We start from the raw sequence: 20384 nt of genomic DNA, 5'->3' as shown, positions 1-20384 counted from the left end.
AAGACTCCACCTATTTATATCTTAACAAAAATCTCAATATTTTTATTATTTGTTGAAGAGTTTTACTCTCCGTTGCTATTTTATTGCCATTTTCAATTGTTTACTAACTAAACTAAGTTTTAGAAAATCCAATGAGATATCACAAGCCATAAGCTCCAAGTCGGGTTATTAGTGGCGACGGCGGTATTTGAGTTTGCGCAAAGTCTTGTAGCGATAACCATCTTCAGCCAATTCAGCAGTTTTGGCTTCAGGAGCCATTTCAGCATCAACGGCCATTTCCTCAGCTGGAGGCAAGTAAGAGGCTGAAGTGTTATCAGCAGCAGCACTTTCAGCTTCACGACGATGACGGCGAACCTTGAAACGTTTTACGGTCTTGTAACGATAACCATCATCACCCAAAATAGTTTTTAGATCAGGAGCCAATTCAACTTCGACGGGTGGCAAATATTCACTGGATGGTTGTTCAATTTCGCTGACATCACGACGTTGACGGTGACGCAATTTCAATTTGCGCACAGTCTTGTAACGATAACCATCATCGGCAACCTTGGTTTCGGCTTGGTCAACTGGAGGCAAATATTCTTCACTAGGTTCGTTTACGGGTGGCAAATATTCCTGTGGGACATCACGACGGTGGCGGGAACGGAATTTCAAGGTGCGTACAGTCTTGTAACGATAACCATCATCGGCAACCTTGGTTTCGGCGGCATCAACGGGAGGCAAATATTCTTCACTGGGTTCTTCGACGGGAGGCAAATATTCCTGTGAGACATCACGACGATGACGAGCACGGAATTTTAATTTGCGTATGGTTTTATAACGATAACCATCTTCGGCTAATTTGGCAGCATCAGCTTCTTCGGCGGGAGGTAAATATTCCTGACTGGGTTCCTCTACGGCAGCATCAATTGCATTCGATTGAGCTGAGACCACGGCGATGGCAAGGCCAAAGGCCAATAAGGTTATGTGGAATTTCTAGAAAGAGCCAGTAAAATTATTTTAGCGGGTTTCTGCGTGTGTGTTTGTGAACGGATTACTTACCATTTTGAAGAAGTTTTAAAATTTATTTAACAAAATCAAATTGCTTAACAATTTCTATTTTGTTTACACTTCTGTTGGCTTATTGGCCAATGATGCTTCACCACACATGGCCAGCAGTATTTATAGTCAAAAAGAATTGTTGGTAAAGCAAATACAAATGTTTTGGTCTACAAGTGTGCGCTGCTAGCGAAGATGATGATGTTGATGGACATAACACAAGTGTTTGTATGTTTAGGTGGGTGTTTGATTTCAAATTAAAACCGTTCTAAACCTCTTCTAATATCATTCTAAATTTTATTAAAAGCATACGAGTGCTTCTCGATAACTTTCTGGCCTAGGCAACACAGCATCTTGTCATTGGAAAGTTTGAATTTTTTAGCATAAAGGTATTCAGAACAGTTCGACATACGAACAAATAAATATCTTCGCAAGAAAAGAAAAATGGAAATTTACTTCTGAAAATTTTTGTCTGAGTCCATCGACCAAATTTAATATTTGTATGTCGATAAAAGACCATCCTTTAGCTCTATGAAAAACTGGTTTAATGAATTCAATCGTGGCCGACTCTCGCTCAAAAACGAAGGTCGTCCAGAAACTGCCGTTGCGCCAAACATTAAGCCGTGCGTGAACAGATAACGCAAGATCGCCATGTTATATACCGTAAGATAGAGGTGTCCTTGGCCATTTCTTTCTCCAACTAACATATGAGATTGCATCATTACCTGGTCGCAAAAATGAGGTTATCTCGTTACTTCGATTGGTGCAAAGAAATTGTGAAAAAAGACTCAATGTGGGTTTTCGAAGCCGAGCAAAATCCAACGAATGTTGTTCACAGAAAAGCACTTCGAAGCAAATAGTAGCCTGTTTCTTCAGCAACACTGACCGTGTGGCGACTAGACGACTTGAGCAACGTAGGACGGTTAATTCTGAGTGAAAAACCGCAATTTGTTTGCTTGAAGTCTGTGGAGAAATTCAAAAACGAACAAGAGAAGACGAATCATTGTACACCGTGACTCTCAAACATCGATTCTAAACAGCTACTTTTTTAGTGGACATTGATGCGTCATTCGCCGTACAGACCGGACCTGACGCCCAAGGACTTCATTTGATTCCCGCAGATCTAGAAGAAAAGGCAGGGTCAATGATTTTCGTCGCCAAAAGATGCTGTTCAAAAACCATGTTTTGGAGATGTCTCAATCGCAGTGGAAAAATTGCTTCAAGAGCTGATTTAAACGCAACCCTCGTACTTGGAATTTTGTCAATAATATTTGGTTGTTGGTGTGTTTGTCGCTACAAAAATTTTAGACATCAAGAGAAGACGACATTTAAAGAATTTTTCAAGCCACCTTTTACCAACCAAGGCGTGGATATTTTAAAGAATTTTTCAAGCCACCTTTTACCAACCAAGGCGTGGATATTTTAAAGAATTTTTCAAGCCACCTTTTACCAACCAAGGCGTGGATATTTTAAAGAATTTTTCAAGCCACCTTTTACCAACCAAGGCGTGGATATTTTAAAGAATTTTTCAAGCCACCTTTTACCAACCAAGGCGTGGATATTTTAAAGAATTTTTCAAGCCACCTTTTACCAACCAAGGCGTGGATATTTTAAAGAATTTTCAAGCCACCTTTTACCAACCAAGGCGTGGATATTTTAAAGAATTTTTCAGGCCACCTTTTACCAACCAAGGCGTGGATATTTTAAAGAATTTTTCAGGCCACCTTTTACCAACCAAGGCGTGGAAATTTTAAAGAATTTTTCAGGCCACCTTTTACCAACCAAGGCGTGGAAATTTTAAAGAATTTTTCAGGCCACCTTTTACCAACCAAGGCGTGGATATTTTAAAGAATTTTTCAGGCCACCTTTTACCAACCAAGGCGTGGATATTTTAAAGAATTTTTCAGGCCACCTTTTACCAACCAAGGCGTGGATATTTTAAAGAATTTTTCAGGCCACCTTTTACCAACCAAGGCGTGGATATTTTAAAGAATTTTTCAGGCCACCTTTTACCAACCAAGGCGTGGATATTTTAAAGAATTTTTCAGGCCACCTTTTACCAACCAAGGCGTGGATATTTTAAAGAATTTTTCAGGCCACCTTTTACCAACCAAGGCGTGGATATTTTAAAGAATTTTTCAGGCCACCTTTTACCAACCAAGGCGTTTACCAACCTCAACCTCAGATACAATTTATAAAATAACCGTTTATTTCTAGAATAGAAATCGCACATTCATCAAGAAAATGTTTGCCTCAACGGGTGAAAAGTTCCACGAAGAAAATGGTCAGTACAGATTCCGATATGAAGGTACCTCCAGATTTTACGTATTTCAATGGTTGTACACGCATCGTCCAAATGGTATGAAAGTAACGTGGTATTTCGGATTCTGAATGGATAGAAATCATCGAAGTCTCATTGATATTGAACCTTGTTTAATAGAAAACGATATTCTTCAGTCAACGTGGCGGATGAGCTTAGTACTTTCATTAACAAAGGGAACCTAATTGTTCAATTTTCCTTCAATTCCCTTTGGGCGTAGATGCAGAAAAAAGTAATGATATAGAATTTTGCAATTGCTTCTATTGTCCCAAGCCTCCAAAAACCTAATCTCGATTATTATTTTTAACGGGCTTTGAAACAGTGGTCAATGTTAGAATTGCAAGTATCGCTGGCTTTCAATCTTGTGTGGCAAGTCAAAACAATCTATTCATAAAAGGTCAACGATCTGTGATTTATTTCAATCACAGTTGGTTGATGTGTATTTTATCACAATAACTGTGGGTAAACAATTGCGGTTTTGATTGCATATCCTCATTTTCTAATTATAACCTTAAAATCAGAAAGTGATGTCTTCATGGCTGTAAATACGTTTAGTATTGAAGCTATTTTACATATGTCGGGATCGCAAAACACAAAACGAAAAGAATAACGGAAGGGATATATATTTTGGAATTAAATATTTCCCGATAAAAATTTTCAAAATGATTCAAACCATTTCGACTGCTGGCCTCTTGTTTCTTCTATTCGTTGTTATTCTTACAAGTTGCAATTGTCAAAGGAACAACAATATGGAGTGTCGTTTTAATCATTGGGTACCGGTGATAGACCATGATAATGGCTCTTTCACATTTGCAGATATAGAAATACCCTCTGAGTTGGTACAAAATTCGACGGCCTGTATTTGTAATATAATACCGTGTTTACCCATATGTTCTACGTTCATATTATATGCATATGAACAATTGAATAAGCGTAACGACATCGATGCTTCTTTGTTCAGCAAAAACGTAACAACAGCTAAAAATGAAATCGTTAAGATGCATTTGGTTAAAGATTTCTATCACATAATAACAAATATAAGTACCAAATGCACGGATATTATTCCATTGTATCCCGATTTAAATATACATACAAATTGGACCTTATATGAGGTAAATATATTAACTATTTATACACTCAGCATTTAATATAAAGTGGGTATATGGGCAATATTATTGAAAATTTAACATCGTTGAAGCCAAGGTTTACCCGTTTATAACTCGCGAATAGTGATTGTATATTGTACAATTTACATGCTTTTGGATAAAATGAAATGCTTTTAGACTTGGCAAAAAATATTGGCCTTCAAAGTTGATTTGTGTGGAAGCTGTGGCTATATTTATGTTAAAAAATGGGTAAAAATGGGTTGAAGCCAACGTGTCTTTTTTTGTTTTCTCTCGATTTGTGATTAAACCACACTTTTCACGATTTTCCCGTTAAAGTAAAAGTAGAAGGCAACTAAATAAGGATCATCTCACTAGTGTATAACTTCTCAAAATTTGATCTGCGTCTACCATTAAATGATGCTGACATTTTGAAGCCAGATTTTAAGTGTTTTTTGAAATTTTCTTATAATTTCGTTCCGCAAACAGGTTTTTCAAAAAATCATATATAGGAATGAAGAACTCACGATTCTGATTTATTTGATATGTGTGTCGTGAATGTAGCCTACACAGCTTTAGAGAAATCTGTATCCAAATACGAAAATTTTGTGCGAACAAATTTCTAAAAATCATATATTTCGGGTCTAATTTGTACAATTGACATTCGATTTACTGGTGCATGATTGCAAATTTTGGATTTTTATGTTGCGGATCTAATAAATCATTATTCGTTAAAATCCATCTACTAAAACGCGAGATAGGAGAAATTCCAAGGTAGGAAAATCACCTAATATTGTTTTTGAAAATATCGCGCATTTTATCGCGTATTCTGTCGGCCGCTTGCACTACTATGAAAAAACTAGTGCAGCATCTTCCTTTTTGCGGAAGCAGAGATTTAAAAACTTCACTGATAAGGGAACTACATTCATTTTATCCCAAAAATAGTGTGTGATGCTACATCCACGGTTCTTGACAGATTGCCTTGAAATAGGTATAGATCGATGCAGATTTTCATGTTGACACTAAAACCGGATGCGGAACGAAATTGTATGAACTTTGCGCAAATTAGCGATATTTTATAGGTTTTTTAATGCTAAGATGCAGCCGATGCTACATCTTAGCATCCAAATTATATTTCGAAAAATATATGCAAATTAAAAGATAGGGTCTTGCTGTACATGAAAATCACATGCGGACAAAACGATTTTGATAATTACGCGATTTACACATATTTTAATAATGCATATAAGTTAAAGCGGTTTATTTGAACTCTATTTCCGTTTAAGAAGTCTAATGACTTATTTCAACAACCTGATAACTTTCCTCAATGGGAAACCTTCTATGTGAATGTAGATAAAACAAAATCCCCCATTTTCTTGGGAGTTTCAAGAAAAATAAAATATTTTCAACTCTAGAATGCATGTGAAAACTATTATTCCAAACCAAAATTTGTTTTTTGTATCACAAATATGTGCTTATTTTGGCTATAATATCCTAACTACTATCCCGATGATTATAAGTTTAGTCTCATATGATTCCCCGTGACGTCTTTATTTAAAACTGTTACTTTTTTGTAATTTTTGACGGGTAAATGGACCTATATTTTCAAACAATTCGGATTACATTTAAAATTTTGTCAATTTTTTGTAAATTCCGCGAATGCTGAGTAGCATTTTACAAATATTATGCAATCTACTTAATGACGTCACTTCGTGATAACTTTTTAGTGCCAATTGTGCTCAATAAAATAACTAGCGTTTTTATAATAATTTTTTCTTAAATGCAGTAGTAAAACCGCGATAACATTTGTCCGCAACAACCAAAAATTTGCTCGCGAGCGGATTTGTACTGCGGAATTTTTTCTTAACCTATGTACCAAAAATCGTTAATGTAGCGCGAAAAGAAAAAAATCAATTTTTTGGAAATGGAATATGAAATAATTGGCAGTTTTGCCCATATATACACTTTCATGCCGGCAAAATGTGCCTCATCGAAATAATGGTTTTAGACCCCAAGTACGTTTGGACTTAATCCGTTTCAGATAAATTGGGGTTAATTTACCCATATCCGTTCGTCTGTTTGGCTGGAGCTCACGAATGGATCAACCGATGCTGTCCAAAATGTGGCTTTCATAATATTTTGTTCAAACTTAACCCACATAAAGCCACTGGTTGTTTAAACGCCACCAAAATGGTTACAAAATTTGACGTAAGTCCATACCTTCTGAGAAAATGGCCTAAAAGTTGTTTACTTTCGAACGGAACAACCAAAATTTGGTCTTCGCAACATTTTGTCCAAATTTTATTAAAGTTGAAAGATGGGTCATATCTGCCCACTCTGTCAGATACCTCTCCCACACTTTGCAGATCGTAATATTTCTGCGAGGCAAAGATTAGGTTCAAATATGGACTATATCGGTCCACTGATTCTGTTATCTCCCATACAAAATTATGGAAAAACAAGTGTGCAATGGTTATAGCCAGGACTGGGCCGACTGTATGATACCCTACACCACTACTCCTGTACATAAGCTTTTCACTCGTAAACATTTCTTTTAGGCAGATCCTAACGTTTTAACCTATCTGGTTTTTTTTGACTTAAGGCGAACTGAACCAAAATAATTAGTATTTAATTTTATAGTTGACTACTGTCGACATCTACTTGGTACTGATTGAAATGTTTACTGGTCTTTTTGATGAGTATTTTAAATGTCTTTTATATGTACACCAAATAGAAGCAGAGGTATTTGTCATTAAATTAAAAATTTTCAAATGTTAAAATTGTAACAGCTTAGCGCCTTTTGCAATAACTCTGGTATTTTACCATAAATGCCACATTTTGTATTAATTTAAAGCTCAGATGGTTTAGTTTCAAGAATGTCGTCATTGTTGAAACGCATCCAACCAAAGTTGAGATACTCGTCAGTACAATTCAAATAAAAAAATGGGGAAATAGGAGGTGCGCCAACCTATTTTGCATCATAATAAAAGTGATATTAATTTTGGAATACGACTACTAAAAGCGGAGCTATTCGCATAAGAATAAATCTTTGAACTTTTCTTCAGATAAGTTTTTTGTCCATTCCAACTCTTGAATATTATCCGACCATCACCAAACTCAGTATGCTTCTCTATTATTACCCACCAAAATTTCGTGACGATACTATCAAAACTGCGACCAGTAGCGTAATTACAAAAAATTGAAAAAAAAATTGGACGCTTTACCGACTGTTACCCACCGTTGCTTGACCACCTACGCCAACCTACATATTTTGCAACAATGTAAGGGAAATTTTATCTTCTTCCATTGACGGGCTTTCCTTTTGGAATACGCCTACTAGAAGCAGAGATATTCGGATTGAATAAAACGTTGAATGTTCTCCACCTAAGTTTTTTTGCCCCTTCCGACCCCTGAATATTATCCGGCCATCACAAATATCAGTAGTCTTCTCCCTCTTCGGGACCCTCATTTACCACCAAAATTTCGTGACGATCCGATCGAATAGCGTGATTAAAAAAAAATGGTAAAATAAGATGTATTACCGACTATGGCGATATCTCCGTCATTTGGTCACCTACGCCAACTTACTTTGCCTCACTGTAAATAAGGGATTTTCTGATTTCATAGTCAGGCTTTGCTTTCGGAAAGTCCCCAACTAAAGCTGTGATACTCGTCATTACAATTAAAATTACACTTAAAATTGCAAAAATTAAAATTTGGGTTTTATTTGCGATTATTGTGATATCTTCGTTGTTTGACCACCTACGACAACCTACTTTACATTGTTAGAAAGATGATATTTTCCACTTTCATTGTTTTGATTTTGGTATAACCTTTACAGAAGCTGAGCTATTCGCTTTGGAAAAAATTGACTTTGTTTCCAAATAAGTATTTTGCCCACCCCAACACCTAAATATTATCCCTCCGGGAACCCCACTAACACCCAAAATTTGGTGACGATCAGATCAAAATTGCGACTTGTAGCGTGTTTACAATGTTTAGATGGACACACTTCTTATGGTGTAGGGTATAAAGAAGTTTAAGAGCTACTCACAAATCGCTTTGATTTTTGTTGTAGCAACTACTATTCGTTTCCACATTACGATAGTAAAGTTTTTTTCAGGGGCAAGTCTACACTTCCTGAGAAAATGGCACGAAAGGTGTAAAACCCCTATGGTAAAATTTGTAGCGGCTGGAGCGCACGATAACTCTCGAACGGATCGGACTTCTCCTTAGGGTATCCCCCCACAAAAGTTCATCATTTTTATTTAAGTGCATATTAGGATCTGTTCGAAGATCCTTTGGAAACGTTCTACTTACTTAGCTGGCTCATTACAGAACATTTGTTCTATAGACCGAACTAAGAAAAGATCTCCAATTCTCTCTATTTGTTGCTTCGCACTCTGGAATGCCGCGCCTATTCATCTCTTCATCCACTTGTTTGCGCCATCTATTCTTTGGCCTGCCAATTCTGCATGCACAGCCAAGCGGTTCGTATTTATACACCTTTTTAGCGGGTTCATCATCGCTCATTCTTATGATATGACCTAGCCAACGCATTCGTTGCATCTCAATTCGTTTAACTATATTGATGTCGTCCCATGATGTCTATATCATCAGCATAAGCAAGTAACATGTGGCTATTGGTGTAGATTGTGACACTTCTTTTGATGTTTGCCTCTCGAATAACCTATTCCAGCAGGATGTTGAAGAGATCACACGAGAGGCTGTATCCTTGCCTGAAACCTCTTTTGGTACAAAATTCTTCGGAGAGGTTCTTTCATATTTTAACTGAGGATCTCGTGTCGGTTAAAGTCATTTTACAAAGCCGAATGAGCTTTGCAGGGATACCAAATTCAGACATGACCTGGAATACCTTTGAACGTAGTGGGCTGTCGAAGGCTGCTTTTTAATCGTCAAAAAGGCGGTAGGTGTCGATCTGCATCTCTTCTTCTCCAGAATTTGCCACAGGGTAAATATCTGGTCAATGATGGACCTGCCAGGTCTAAAGCCGCATTGGCATAGGCTGTAGTCGTTCGCACAATATCTTGTAGGCAATCGGGAGTAGACTTATGCCCCTATAGTTAGAGCATACACTATTATCTCCTTTCTTGTGGACGGGACATAGGATGCTCAGGTTCCAATCGTCGTGTACGCGTTCTTCCTGCCAGATGGTGCTAACTAGCTGATGCATACACCTTATCAGCGCGTCGGCTCCGGTTTTAAACAGCTCGGCTGGTAAGCCATCGGCTCCTGCTGCTTTATATTCTTCAGCCGGTTGATTGCTGCTTTTACCTCATCTTGGCCGGGTGGTATACATTCTATACCATCTTCTGGGATTGGATCTGTGGTGTCATCGTCTTCGCTACTATTGGATACCAGCAGTTTGGAAAAATGTTCCTTCCATATCCTGAGCACACTATCTGTATCAGTTACCAAATTACCTTGCTGGTATCTACAGTAGGATGTGCCTGTACCAAAGCCAACAGTTTTATGCTTCACTCTTTGGTATAATTTTCGGACTTCATTCTGGCTCCTGTACATCTCGATTTTTTCACACTCCCGCTTTTCCATTTCTCTCTTTTTCCTGCGGAGAAGACGTTTCTCCTCTCTCCTTTCCTCCTGATACCTTTCTCGTGCGCTACGCGTTGCTACTGATTGTAAAGTAGCCCTATATGCCGTACTTTTCTCTTCGGTTGCAGCACGACACTCATGATCATATTATGGATTCCGTGGTTGAGGTCATTGGTATCCAAATATGGATTTTACGGCTGTTTGCATGGAGTGGGCAATGCTTTGCCATTGCTCTGATATGTTATCGGGATGAGGAGTGCTTTGATTAAGCAATTGGGCTAGTTGAGTGGAATATGCTGTGGCTATCTGTTGTGATTGCAGGTTACCGATGTGTAACTTTGGTGTTGTGTCTGTTCGTACTTTGTTTGCTACGTTTAACCGGGTGCATATCTTTGCTGCAATTAGGTAGTGGTCAGAGTGTATGTTTGCTCCTCGGAACGAGCGCACATCCAACACGCTCGATGAGTGTCATCCATCTATTACAACATGATCAATTTGATTTCTTGTTTTCTGATCTGGAGACAGCCAGGTGCCCTTATGGATGTCGAGATGTTTAAATCTGTTGCTGCTAACTACCATGTTTTTTTGCCGCTGCGAAGTCTATCAGCCTCATGCCATTGTCAGATGTTTCATTGTGGAGACTGAATTTTACGACTGTTGGGCCAAAGATATTTTCCTTTCCAATTTTGGCATTAAAATCGCCTAGAATAATTTTAATGTCATGGGCAGGACAACGGTCATATGTTTCTTCTAAGCGCTCGTAAAATATATCGTTGGTCTGTTCGTCCTTGTCTTCAGTGGGAGCATGAGCGCAAATAAACCTGATGTTGAAGAATTTTGCTTTTATTCGAATTGTAGCAAGTCTTTCATTCACGGGTGTGAAGCTGGAGACCAGGTGTTTTAACCTCCGACCAACTACAAATCCGCAACCAAACTCATGCTTTACGTCATGGCAACTATAATACAGTGCGCCATCTTTAGATGTTGTTGTGACGCCTTTCCCAATCCATCGTATTTCCTGTATGGCAGTAATATCGGCCTTGTACTTTTCAAGTACGTCTGCCAATGCGAAGACTGCACCTTCTCTATAAAGAGTGCGAACATTCCAGGTGCAGATTCGCAGATCATGGTCCTTAAAACGTTTGCGGGGTTCGTCAACTTTAGAGGGGGTTGTTTTTCTTTTCTTTCGTTTTTTCATAGTATGTTGTTTTTCTAGGGGAGGGTTACTAACTCGACGCCCAAACCCAAGTTTTTAACGTTCTTATGGGAGAACGCGCGGCACATGTTAGCTCACTACCTTTAACGGGTGTTAAAGGCAGTTCCCCAGGTGACACCACGGGGAGGTCAGTGTCCACTTGAGATGAAAGAGGGACCAAGATAAATCCTGGGCTTTGCCATGTTAAAACCGGTCAGGGCCGTTGCTTGGTATCTTCCATCCCCTACGTTACCCATGTGTTAATATCGATTATTATTTTTAACGGCCTTTAAAACTGTGGTCAATGTTACAAATTCAAGTGTGGCTGGGTTTCAACCTTGTGTAGCAAGTCAAAATACTCTATTCATAAAAGGTCAACGATCTGTGATTTATTTAAATTTATTTATCACAATAACAAAATAAACGACTGTGTGTAAACAATTGCGGTTATGATTGCATATCCTTACTCTCTAATTATAACCTTAAAATCAGAAAGTGATGTCTTCATGGATGTAAATACGTTTAGTATTGAAGCAACTTTACATACGTCGGGATCGCAAAACACAAAACGAACAGAATAACGGAAGGGATAAATATTTTAGAATAAAAATATTACAAAGTGATTCAAACCATTTCGACTGATGATCTCTTGTTTCTTCTACTCGTTGTTATTCTTACAAGTGGCAACTGTCAACGGAACAAGAATATGGAGTGTCGTTTTAATCATTGGGTACCGGTGACAGACCATGATAATGGCTCTTTCACGTTTGCAGATATAGAAATACCCTCTTAGTTGGTACAAAATTCGACGGCCTGTATTTGTAATGTAATACCGTGTTTACCCATATGTTCTACGTTTATATTATATGCAATTGAATAAGCGTAACGATATCGATCCTTCTTTGTTCTGCAAAAATGAAATCGTTAAGAGGCATTTAGTTAAAGATTTCTATCACATAATAACAAATATAAGTACCAAATGCACGGATATTATTCCATTGTATCCCGATTTAAATATACATACAAATTGGACCTTATATGAGGTAAATATTTAAATACTAGCAGAAACGGGTCCGCGTTGCTGGCCCATCGTATTGAGTTTTAATAAAAACTTTTTATGAACTTTATGCTTTACAATTCCGAAATATGTAATTCTTCGGGTTCATTGTCAAACCGAGTTATTCATTTAGCATATTAAATTTATCAACAGATTTTTTCTGTAACCTTTATTTTCTCTTACGGACTTTGTCTGATTTTGTCGCGCCTTGATACTGCTTAGGATTTATTATTGCTCATGTTCCTTATCTTTATCCTATAGCGATCTAATTATAAAAGTTAAGAAAATTATAAAGTCGAATTCTCCCGCTTGTTGAGACTTATATATTTTTCCTGTTTATACCCTCAGCCTTTAGGCTAAAGAGGGTATTTACACTTTGATACGACCAAAAATGTGCCTCATCGAAATAATGGTTTTAGACCCCAAATATGTTTGTACGATATCCGTTTCAGACAATTTTGAGTAGATCTAGCAATGTCCGTCTGTCTGTCTGTCTGTCCGTCTGTCTGTCTGTCTGGCTGGCTGGTGCGCACGATAACTCTCGAACGGATCAATCGATTCGGTTCAAATTTTGGGTATCGAAATATTTTGTCCAGATTCGATTTAAGTTCGAAGATGGGCCATATAGGTCCACTCCTTCAGGTACCTCCCCCACAAATGTTCAAAAATTGTCGCAAAACTTGTGCGCACGATAACTCTTGTAGGGAATAACCGATTTGGTCCATACTTTGCACATCGTGTAATTTCTACCAAACTTAGATGAGGTTCCAATATGGACTCAATCGGTTCACTCCTTCGGGTACCTCCCACACAAAATTTCGGAAAAGTTCAGTTTAGGACCTGGCTTCGAATCGCTGTGATTTTTATTTACGCAAGTTGTATTCGCTGTCCTCTATACGACGCTGTAAGTTTCATTAGGGGTAAGTCCATACTTCCTGAGAAAATAGCCTGAAAGTTACAAAAAACCCATGACAACGTGTGTAGTGGTTGGAGCGCAAGATAATTCTCAAACAGAAATGCCGATTCCGGCCAAAATTTGGCCTTCGTAATATTGTTTCCAAACTTAGTTTAAGTTCGTAGATAAGCCATATCGGTCCACTCCTTCAGGTACCTACCCCACAAAAGTTCAAAAATATTATAATAAATAACTCTCATAATATCTACCAGATATAGTTCAGGTTCCGTACCTCCCACACTAAATTTTGGATAAGTTCACATTAAGGCCTGCTATTGAATCACTTTGATTTTTGTTGAAGCAACTTACATTCGCTGCCTCAATTACGATGGTAAAAGTTGTTCCAGGGGCAAGTCTATACTTCTTGAGAAAACAGCCCGAAGGGTGTAAAAACCACCTATGGCACCCCCATGGTCTATGTCGGTCCATTCCTTTAAGTACAATAACATTTTTGTCGGTTCATAAGACCAAAATTTTGAAACCCCCTAAATACATAAGTTTTTACAGTGTTTTATTTAACTTGCTTTGGTGTGTGTTTAGTTCAAATCTGGTAACTCATTTTTAACACAGTTGCAGTTTACCAATCGAACTAAAACTTTGCACACTTTTCAGATGTGAATGACAATAGATGAATATGAAATCAAAACCAATATTGGTCCATTTTTACACTGTTTTACAGTGTTTTATCTAATTTGCTTTTCAAATCTGGTAACTCATTTTTCACATAGTTGCAGTTGACCAATCGAACTTAAAATTTGCACACTTTTTAGATTTGGATGACAATACATGAATATGAAATCAAAACTAATATTGGTCCATTCTTACAGTGTTTTTACGGTGTCTAACTTGACCCCCTTTTGAAATCTGGTAACTGATTTTTAACACGGTTGCAGTTGACCAATCGAACTACAACTTTGCACACTTTTCAGATTTAGATGACAATACATGAATATGAAACCAAAACCAATATGGGTCCATTGTTCCCTATAGCCCCCATATAACGGTACCATCTGATTTCCGGTATTTTGCTTTTCAAATCTGGTAACTCATTTTTCACGCAGTTGCAGTTGACCAATCGTACTTAAACTTTGCACACTTTTCAGATTTGGATGACAATACATGAATATGAAATCGAAACTAATATTGGTCCATTCTTACAGTGTTTTTACGGTGTCTAACTTGACCCCCTTTTAAAATCTGTTAACTGATTTTTAGCACGGTTGCAGTTGACCAATCGAACTAAAACTTTGCACATTTTTCAGATTTAGATTACAATACATGAATATGAAACCAAAACCAATATGGGTCCATTTTTTCCTATAGCCCCCATATAACGGTACCACCCGACTTCTGGTATTTTGAGGATTTTGTCTTCATTTTTAGCCCGAATTTGCTGTAACTTGGCATTTGGAGTTCTCAATAGTCCAGGAACTTCCCCACTAAAAATTGTGGACGTAGGTCAAGGTTTAATATAGCCTCCATATAACGGTACCACCCAATTTCAAGGATTTTAATCTACACTTTCTGCTCAAATGGACTGTAATTCGGCATTTGGGGTTCTCAGTGGTCAAAAAAAATTATTTACTAAAAAGTTAAAAATAAAAAATAATTTAAAAAAATTAAGTTTCAGTGTTTTATTTAGAAATGCACTTAAAACTAAAAAATAATTTGTCGCTTAGCCTCAATAAATTTATTCTTTCTCATGATAGAATCTCTCAAATAAAACGCTTGCCGTTTAATTTTGCCACCATTCATAATTTAAATGCAAGCGTTTTATTTGAGAGATTCTATCATGAGAAAGAATATATTTTTTGAGGCTAAGCGACTAATTATTTTTTAGTTTTAAGTGCATTTCTAAATAAAACACTGAAACTTAATTTTTTTAAATTATTTTTTTTTTTTGTGAAAAAAGTGTGTCAATTTGCATAGGCTGAGGGTATATCTCTGTCGGCAAAGCCGACTGATACCTTTTTACTTGTTTTCATGGCTGATGGACCGTTGAACTTCACCATTTAAGGACATTTGTAAATATATCGTTTTATTTAAAAGGGGAGATACCGTGTCACCTTCGAAATTCATGCCTACATATACCACGGTACATTCCACAAAATTTCGTTTCGTTTACTTAAAAACTGGCCATGATCGGGGTCGCAACCATTGTTGTCTCGACAGTTAATTTGCAAGCCGATATTCATAAGATTAGCAAATATAGCGATTATAAAATAATAGACCCCCGAAATTCATCAGCAAAACTATAGCATTTTGGACTACGGGAGATTCCTGAACATTTTCTGAAAATTTCAGGAAATTAGGTTTAGTAGTTTTGGAAAATAATGTATTGAAAAGAGTGGGCGTGGTCATCAGTTTTCAAGATATAACATATTTAAAAAAAGTGGGCGCGGTTTGGTATTTTGGCTCCAAATATGTAGCTAGGGTCGGAGCCACAACCCCATTGTGTCCCAAAATTAATGCTGAAACCGATATAATCATAAGTTTGGCATATACATTAGGGTTATGACTTTTTGACATTTTTTTGTCAGAAATGATCTCCTGAGAATGAATGAACTTTTGTCTATTAATGCCTAAAATAACATTCATTCCACTTTATTATAAAAAGGTTCCGCACAAACCAGTTTAAAAAAAATTCAAAAAATTCTATGAAATGAAAAATTTTTTTTCCTCAAAAATTATTTCCTGTTGCACGAATGGATGGTCTTTTACCTACTAATGACCAAAATAACTTTTATTTCACTTATATTTTAAAAAAGTCCCGTACAAACCTCTTTTAATTTTTATGATATATGAAATAAAGTTATATATAATATAAAATGATATATATGGTATAATACGATGATAAAATTAGTGAGAAACAAACGGTTATGTCATTTTAGTTGTGTCGTGTGTCCCTATACCTTGTTCTCAGTTAAATATCTGCTTACAGTGACTTCAAAAAATTTTTCAAAATTCTGAAAAATAAAAACTTTAAAAGCTTTTTGTGCGGAAGCTTTTTTATAGAATCACTTTATTAAGATTAAGATTTTACTTACACTGCCAAAGTGAATCTAAAAGATTAAGATTTTATGTAATCTTAGGTAAAAACTCATCAAAATATCATACAAGGATCGATTAAAAGAAAGGCGTGTGAAGGAACCCCACCTTCTCTGAAATTCATAAAGTATACATTGCCACGCAAACTTTGAGCATTTGTTTCCATCGGTTCCATTCAGTAGTACTGGAGATATAACATATTTAAAAAACAAGTAAAAAAGTATCAGCCGGCTTTGCCGACAGAGATATACCCTCAGCCTATGTGATTTGGAACTTTCATCTACGAACAGATCGAATGTTTTTAGGGTCTTTTCAGAATTTTGTGGCACTTTTTGGACATTTGAACTTGCCGACAAAAATGTGGATTAGGATTAAAGTTCAAAAGTGGAATATAGTGTATATTTAAAGCTGATATATATCTGGTATATAAGGTATGGACTAAATCGGTCCTTCCCTTCAAGAGTTATCGTGCGCACAATTTTTGCGAACATTTTTAAACTTTTGTGGGGGAGGTACCTGCAGGAATGAACCGATATAGTTTATCTTCGGACTTCAACTAAGTTTGAACAAAATATTATCAAGGCCAAATTTTGGATCGAATTGGCAGATCCGTTATAGAGTTATCTTGCGCTCCACTACACACGGTGTCATAGGGGTTTTTTGAAACTTTCAGGCTATTTTCTCAGGAAGTATGATTTTGCCCCTGATGAAACTTGTACCGCCGTATGGAGGCCGTGAATACAACTTGTTACAACAAAAATCAAAACGATTCAAGAGCAATAAAGTAGTTAGAAGTTACAATTATATCATTGCTGAAAAACTTTCACATTAATACTATCAAACAATAATGAAAATTTATTTGTATGTATCAGACTTTGTCTTCTTGGGCTATAAGGTCTATTATTAATGAATGAAAAATAAGACTATTTATTCCATTTTTCTACCCGACGTTTCGTTGGGATTTTCCAATATCTTCAGGGGTAAATTTTATTCGATAAATAATCTTTCGTCAGTTTTTACATTTATCCTTGTCAAGTTGTAGTTTGTATAAATAAAATATCACGAGTACGAGTCGTACTCAACAACCTGTGATAGCCAGTATTAAGAATTGTGATTTTTACATTAATTTTATTTATTTATTTTTGCATTTATACATTAGTTTAATTGTCGTGATATTTTATTTATACAAACTAAAACTTGACAAGTATAAATGTAAAAACTGACGAAAGATTATTTATCGAATAAAAGTTACCCCTGAAGATGTTGGAAAATCCCAACGAAACGTCGGGTAGAAAAATGGAATAAATAGTCTTTTTTTTCATTCATTAATAATATACCTTATAGCCCAAGAAGACAAAGTCTGATACATACAAATAAATAATTGAAAGGTCGATAAAACATAATATAAAATAATGAAAATTATTTTATAAAACTCAATGAAACTTCTTCATTAATACAATGAACTCTTACGTTGGGTTCAAAATCAATGACAATTTTCATTGATACAATGTAATTTTTTTTCTAATTTAATTCGTAAATTTTCTAACCGTTACATTCGTTATTATTGCAAATGTAGCTTTTTTTAAATATCAACCAAAATAAACAGCATTTTTTTACCGGTGACCATGCCTGTACATTCCTTGAAAATTTTAGTAATATTGTAGATGTAACACATTTTAAAAAATGGACGCTGTCAAGTCTTTGGGCCGCAAATTATTTTCCAAACCAGTACATTCTTAATTATTGTACAAATGGTATTTTTACAAAATAGAGTATAGGGGAAGTACCGCGCCACGTCCGAAATTCAACTAAATTTGTAGCCTATTTTCACCTGCAGCCAGCCCTATACTTTCCCTGACAATTTCAGGAAAATCGGTTCAGTAGTTGTTGTAGAAAAGATTAATATTGAAACAAGTAAAAAGTCGTTAAGTTCGGCCGGGCCGAACGGAAAAGTTTAATAGCTGCAGGAAACTTCAAGAGTCAAATTGAGGGTAGTTTCATCAAAAAAATGTAGACCCTCAAAAATGGACCCATGTTGACGAATTTTAGTGAAGAAATTTCGTGACCACTGAAAATTCCCGAAAATCGGGAGGTACAGTTATATGGGGGGATATACCAAAACATGGACCTATATTGACGATTATTTTTGAATAGACAAAATTGTGGCTAAAATTCTCCAAAAACCGATCATTACAGCTAGTTCGGTTAAAAATTGCACCTAAAATTCTCAAAATACCGAAAATGGGGAGATACCGTTATATGGAGGCTATACCAAAACATGGACCTATGTTGACGATGTTTCGTTGAAGATGTTTTATGACCACTGAGAACCTCAAATGTCAAATTGCAGATATTTCGGTTACAAATTGTGGATAAAATTCTCAAAATACCGAAAATCGGGAGGTACCGTTATATGGGGGCTATACCAAAACATGGACCTATGTTGACGATGTTTGGTGGAGATGTTTCATGACCACTGAGAACCTCAAATGTCAAATTGCAGATATTTCGGTTACAAATTGTGGCTAAAATTCTCAAAATACCGAAAATCGGGAGGTACCGTTATATGGGAGCTATACCAAAACATGGGCCTATGTTGACGATGCTTGGTGGAGATATTTCATGACCACTGAGAACCTCAAATGGCAAATTACAGATAGTTCGGTTAAAAATTTTAGCTAAAATTCTCAAAATACCGAAAATCGGGAGGTACCGTTATATGGGGGCTATACCAAAACATGGACGATGCTTGGTGGAGATATTTCATGACCACTGAGAACCTCAAATGGCAAATTACAGATAGTTCGGTTAAAAATTTTAGCTAAAATTCTCAAAATACCGAAAATCGGGAGGTACCGTTATATGGGGGCTATACCAAAACATGGACCTATGTTGACGATGTTTCGTGGAAATATTTCATGACCACTGAGAACCTCAAATATCAAATTGCAGATAGTTCGGTTAAAAATTGTGGCTAAAATTCTCAAAATACCGAAAATCGGGAGGTACCGCTATATGGACCTATGCCCATATCCTTTGGGATATAAGTTTGTTGATCACTAGGAACCCTAAGTGCCAAATTATAGCTAATTCGGTCTTCAAATGTGGCGAAGAACGTCAAAATACCTCAAATCCGGAGGTACCGTTATAAGGGGGCTATACCAAAAAGTGGACCGATATAGCCCATCTTCGAACTTGACCTGCCTATGGAAAAAAGACCCTCGGGTGCTAAATTTCAGCACTCTATCTCAATTATTGCGGACGCTAGAGTGATTACAACAGACGGATAGACGGACATGGCTAGATCGTCTTAGAATTTTATCCTGATCTTCTTCTTCTTTATTTGCATATCCGTTGTTCGGATGTTAAGCGATCATACATTTTGTTACATTCTTATTGGAAATATTTATTTTATGTGGAAAGCGATAGTTGTCTGTTTTTAGCTGCTGTAAGAAGACTGAGTTCATCACGGTATCCGGTCCAGTCTTGAATATTTTTTAGCCAGGACAGTTCTCTTCGACCTCTACAACGTCTTCCTTCAACTTGGGATTTGAGAATTATCTGCAGTATCTTATATTTATTGTTCCTCATCAAATGTCCCAAATAAGAAATTTTTCGGGTTTTGATGGTTTTCATTAACTGTCGTTGTTCATTAATTCTTCTTAAGACTTCGGTATTTGACACTCGATCGGTCCATGGAATTTTGAGCACACGTCGGTATGTCCACATTTCAAAAGCTTCCAGTTTCTTCTCGTCTGCTGATTTTACAGTCCATGTTTCAGCACCGTATAATAGAACTGACCATACATAGCATTTGATAAACCGTTTTTTAAGTTCAATATTGATGTCGTGGCTGTTTAGTACTTTTCTGTACTTGAGAAACGCTTCTCTCGCCATTTCTATCTGACATCTTATTTCTTTAGAAGACTCCCATTGCTCATTTAATTGCACTCCCAAGTATTTATACGATTTTACTCTCTCTATTTCTGATTCACTGATTTTTAGTGAGGAGTCGTAAACATTGTTACTTTTACTAATGATCATAAATTTTGTCTTATTGATCCTGATCAAGAATATATATACTTTATAGGGTC

General features: G+C 36.6%; 1 protein-coding gene across 1 annotated transcript; it reads right to left on the bottom strand.

Annotated features, from left to right (window-relative positions):
* Positions 1 to 168: 168 nt before the first annotated feature.
* On the bottom strand, positions 169 to 17790 carry LOC141403305 (uncharacterized). The gene is made up of 2 exons (XM_073985495.1): positions 17761 to 17790; positions 169 to 975 (listed from the first exon to the last, which is right to left on the bottom strand). The coding sequence occupies exons 1-2, from the start codon at positions 17788 to 17790 to the stop codon at positions 169 to 171; spliced, it is 837 nt and encodes a 278-aa protein (XP_073841596.1).
* Between the last annotated feature and the right edge of the window lie 2594 nt (positions 17791 to 20384).

This window comes from Musca autumnalis, unplaced genomic scaffold (assembly GCF_047663935.1).
Source record: "Musca autumnalis isolate F117 unplaced genomic scaffold, ASM4766393v1 scaffold_4, whole genome shotgun sequence".
NCBI lineage: Eukaryota > Metazoa > Arthropoda > Insecta > Diptera > Muscidae > Musca > Musca autumnalis.
Note: the sequence above shows the minus strand (reverse complement) of the source record. Positions and strands in the feature narration are given on the sequence as shown.

What these genes read in the sequence shown, in the direction of transcription:
- LOC141403305 (XM_073985495.1), bottom strand. Translation starts at nt 17,790, where the DNA reads ATGAAAATTGTCATTGATTTTGAACCCAAC. An exon ending in TCATTGATTTTGAACCCAAC is followed by an intron (nt 976 to 17,760) that starts GTAAGAGTTCAT and finishes GGCTCTTTCTAG; the next exon opens with AAATTCCACATAACCTTATT.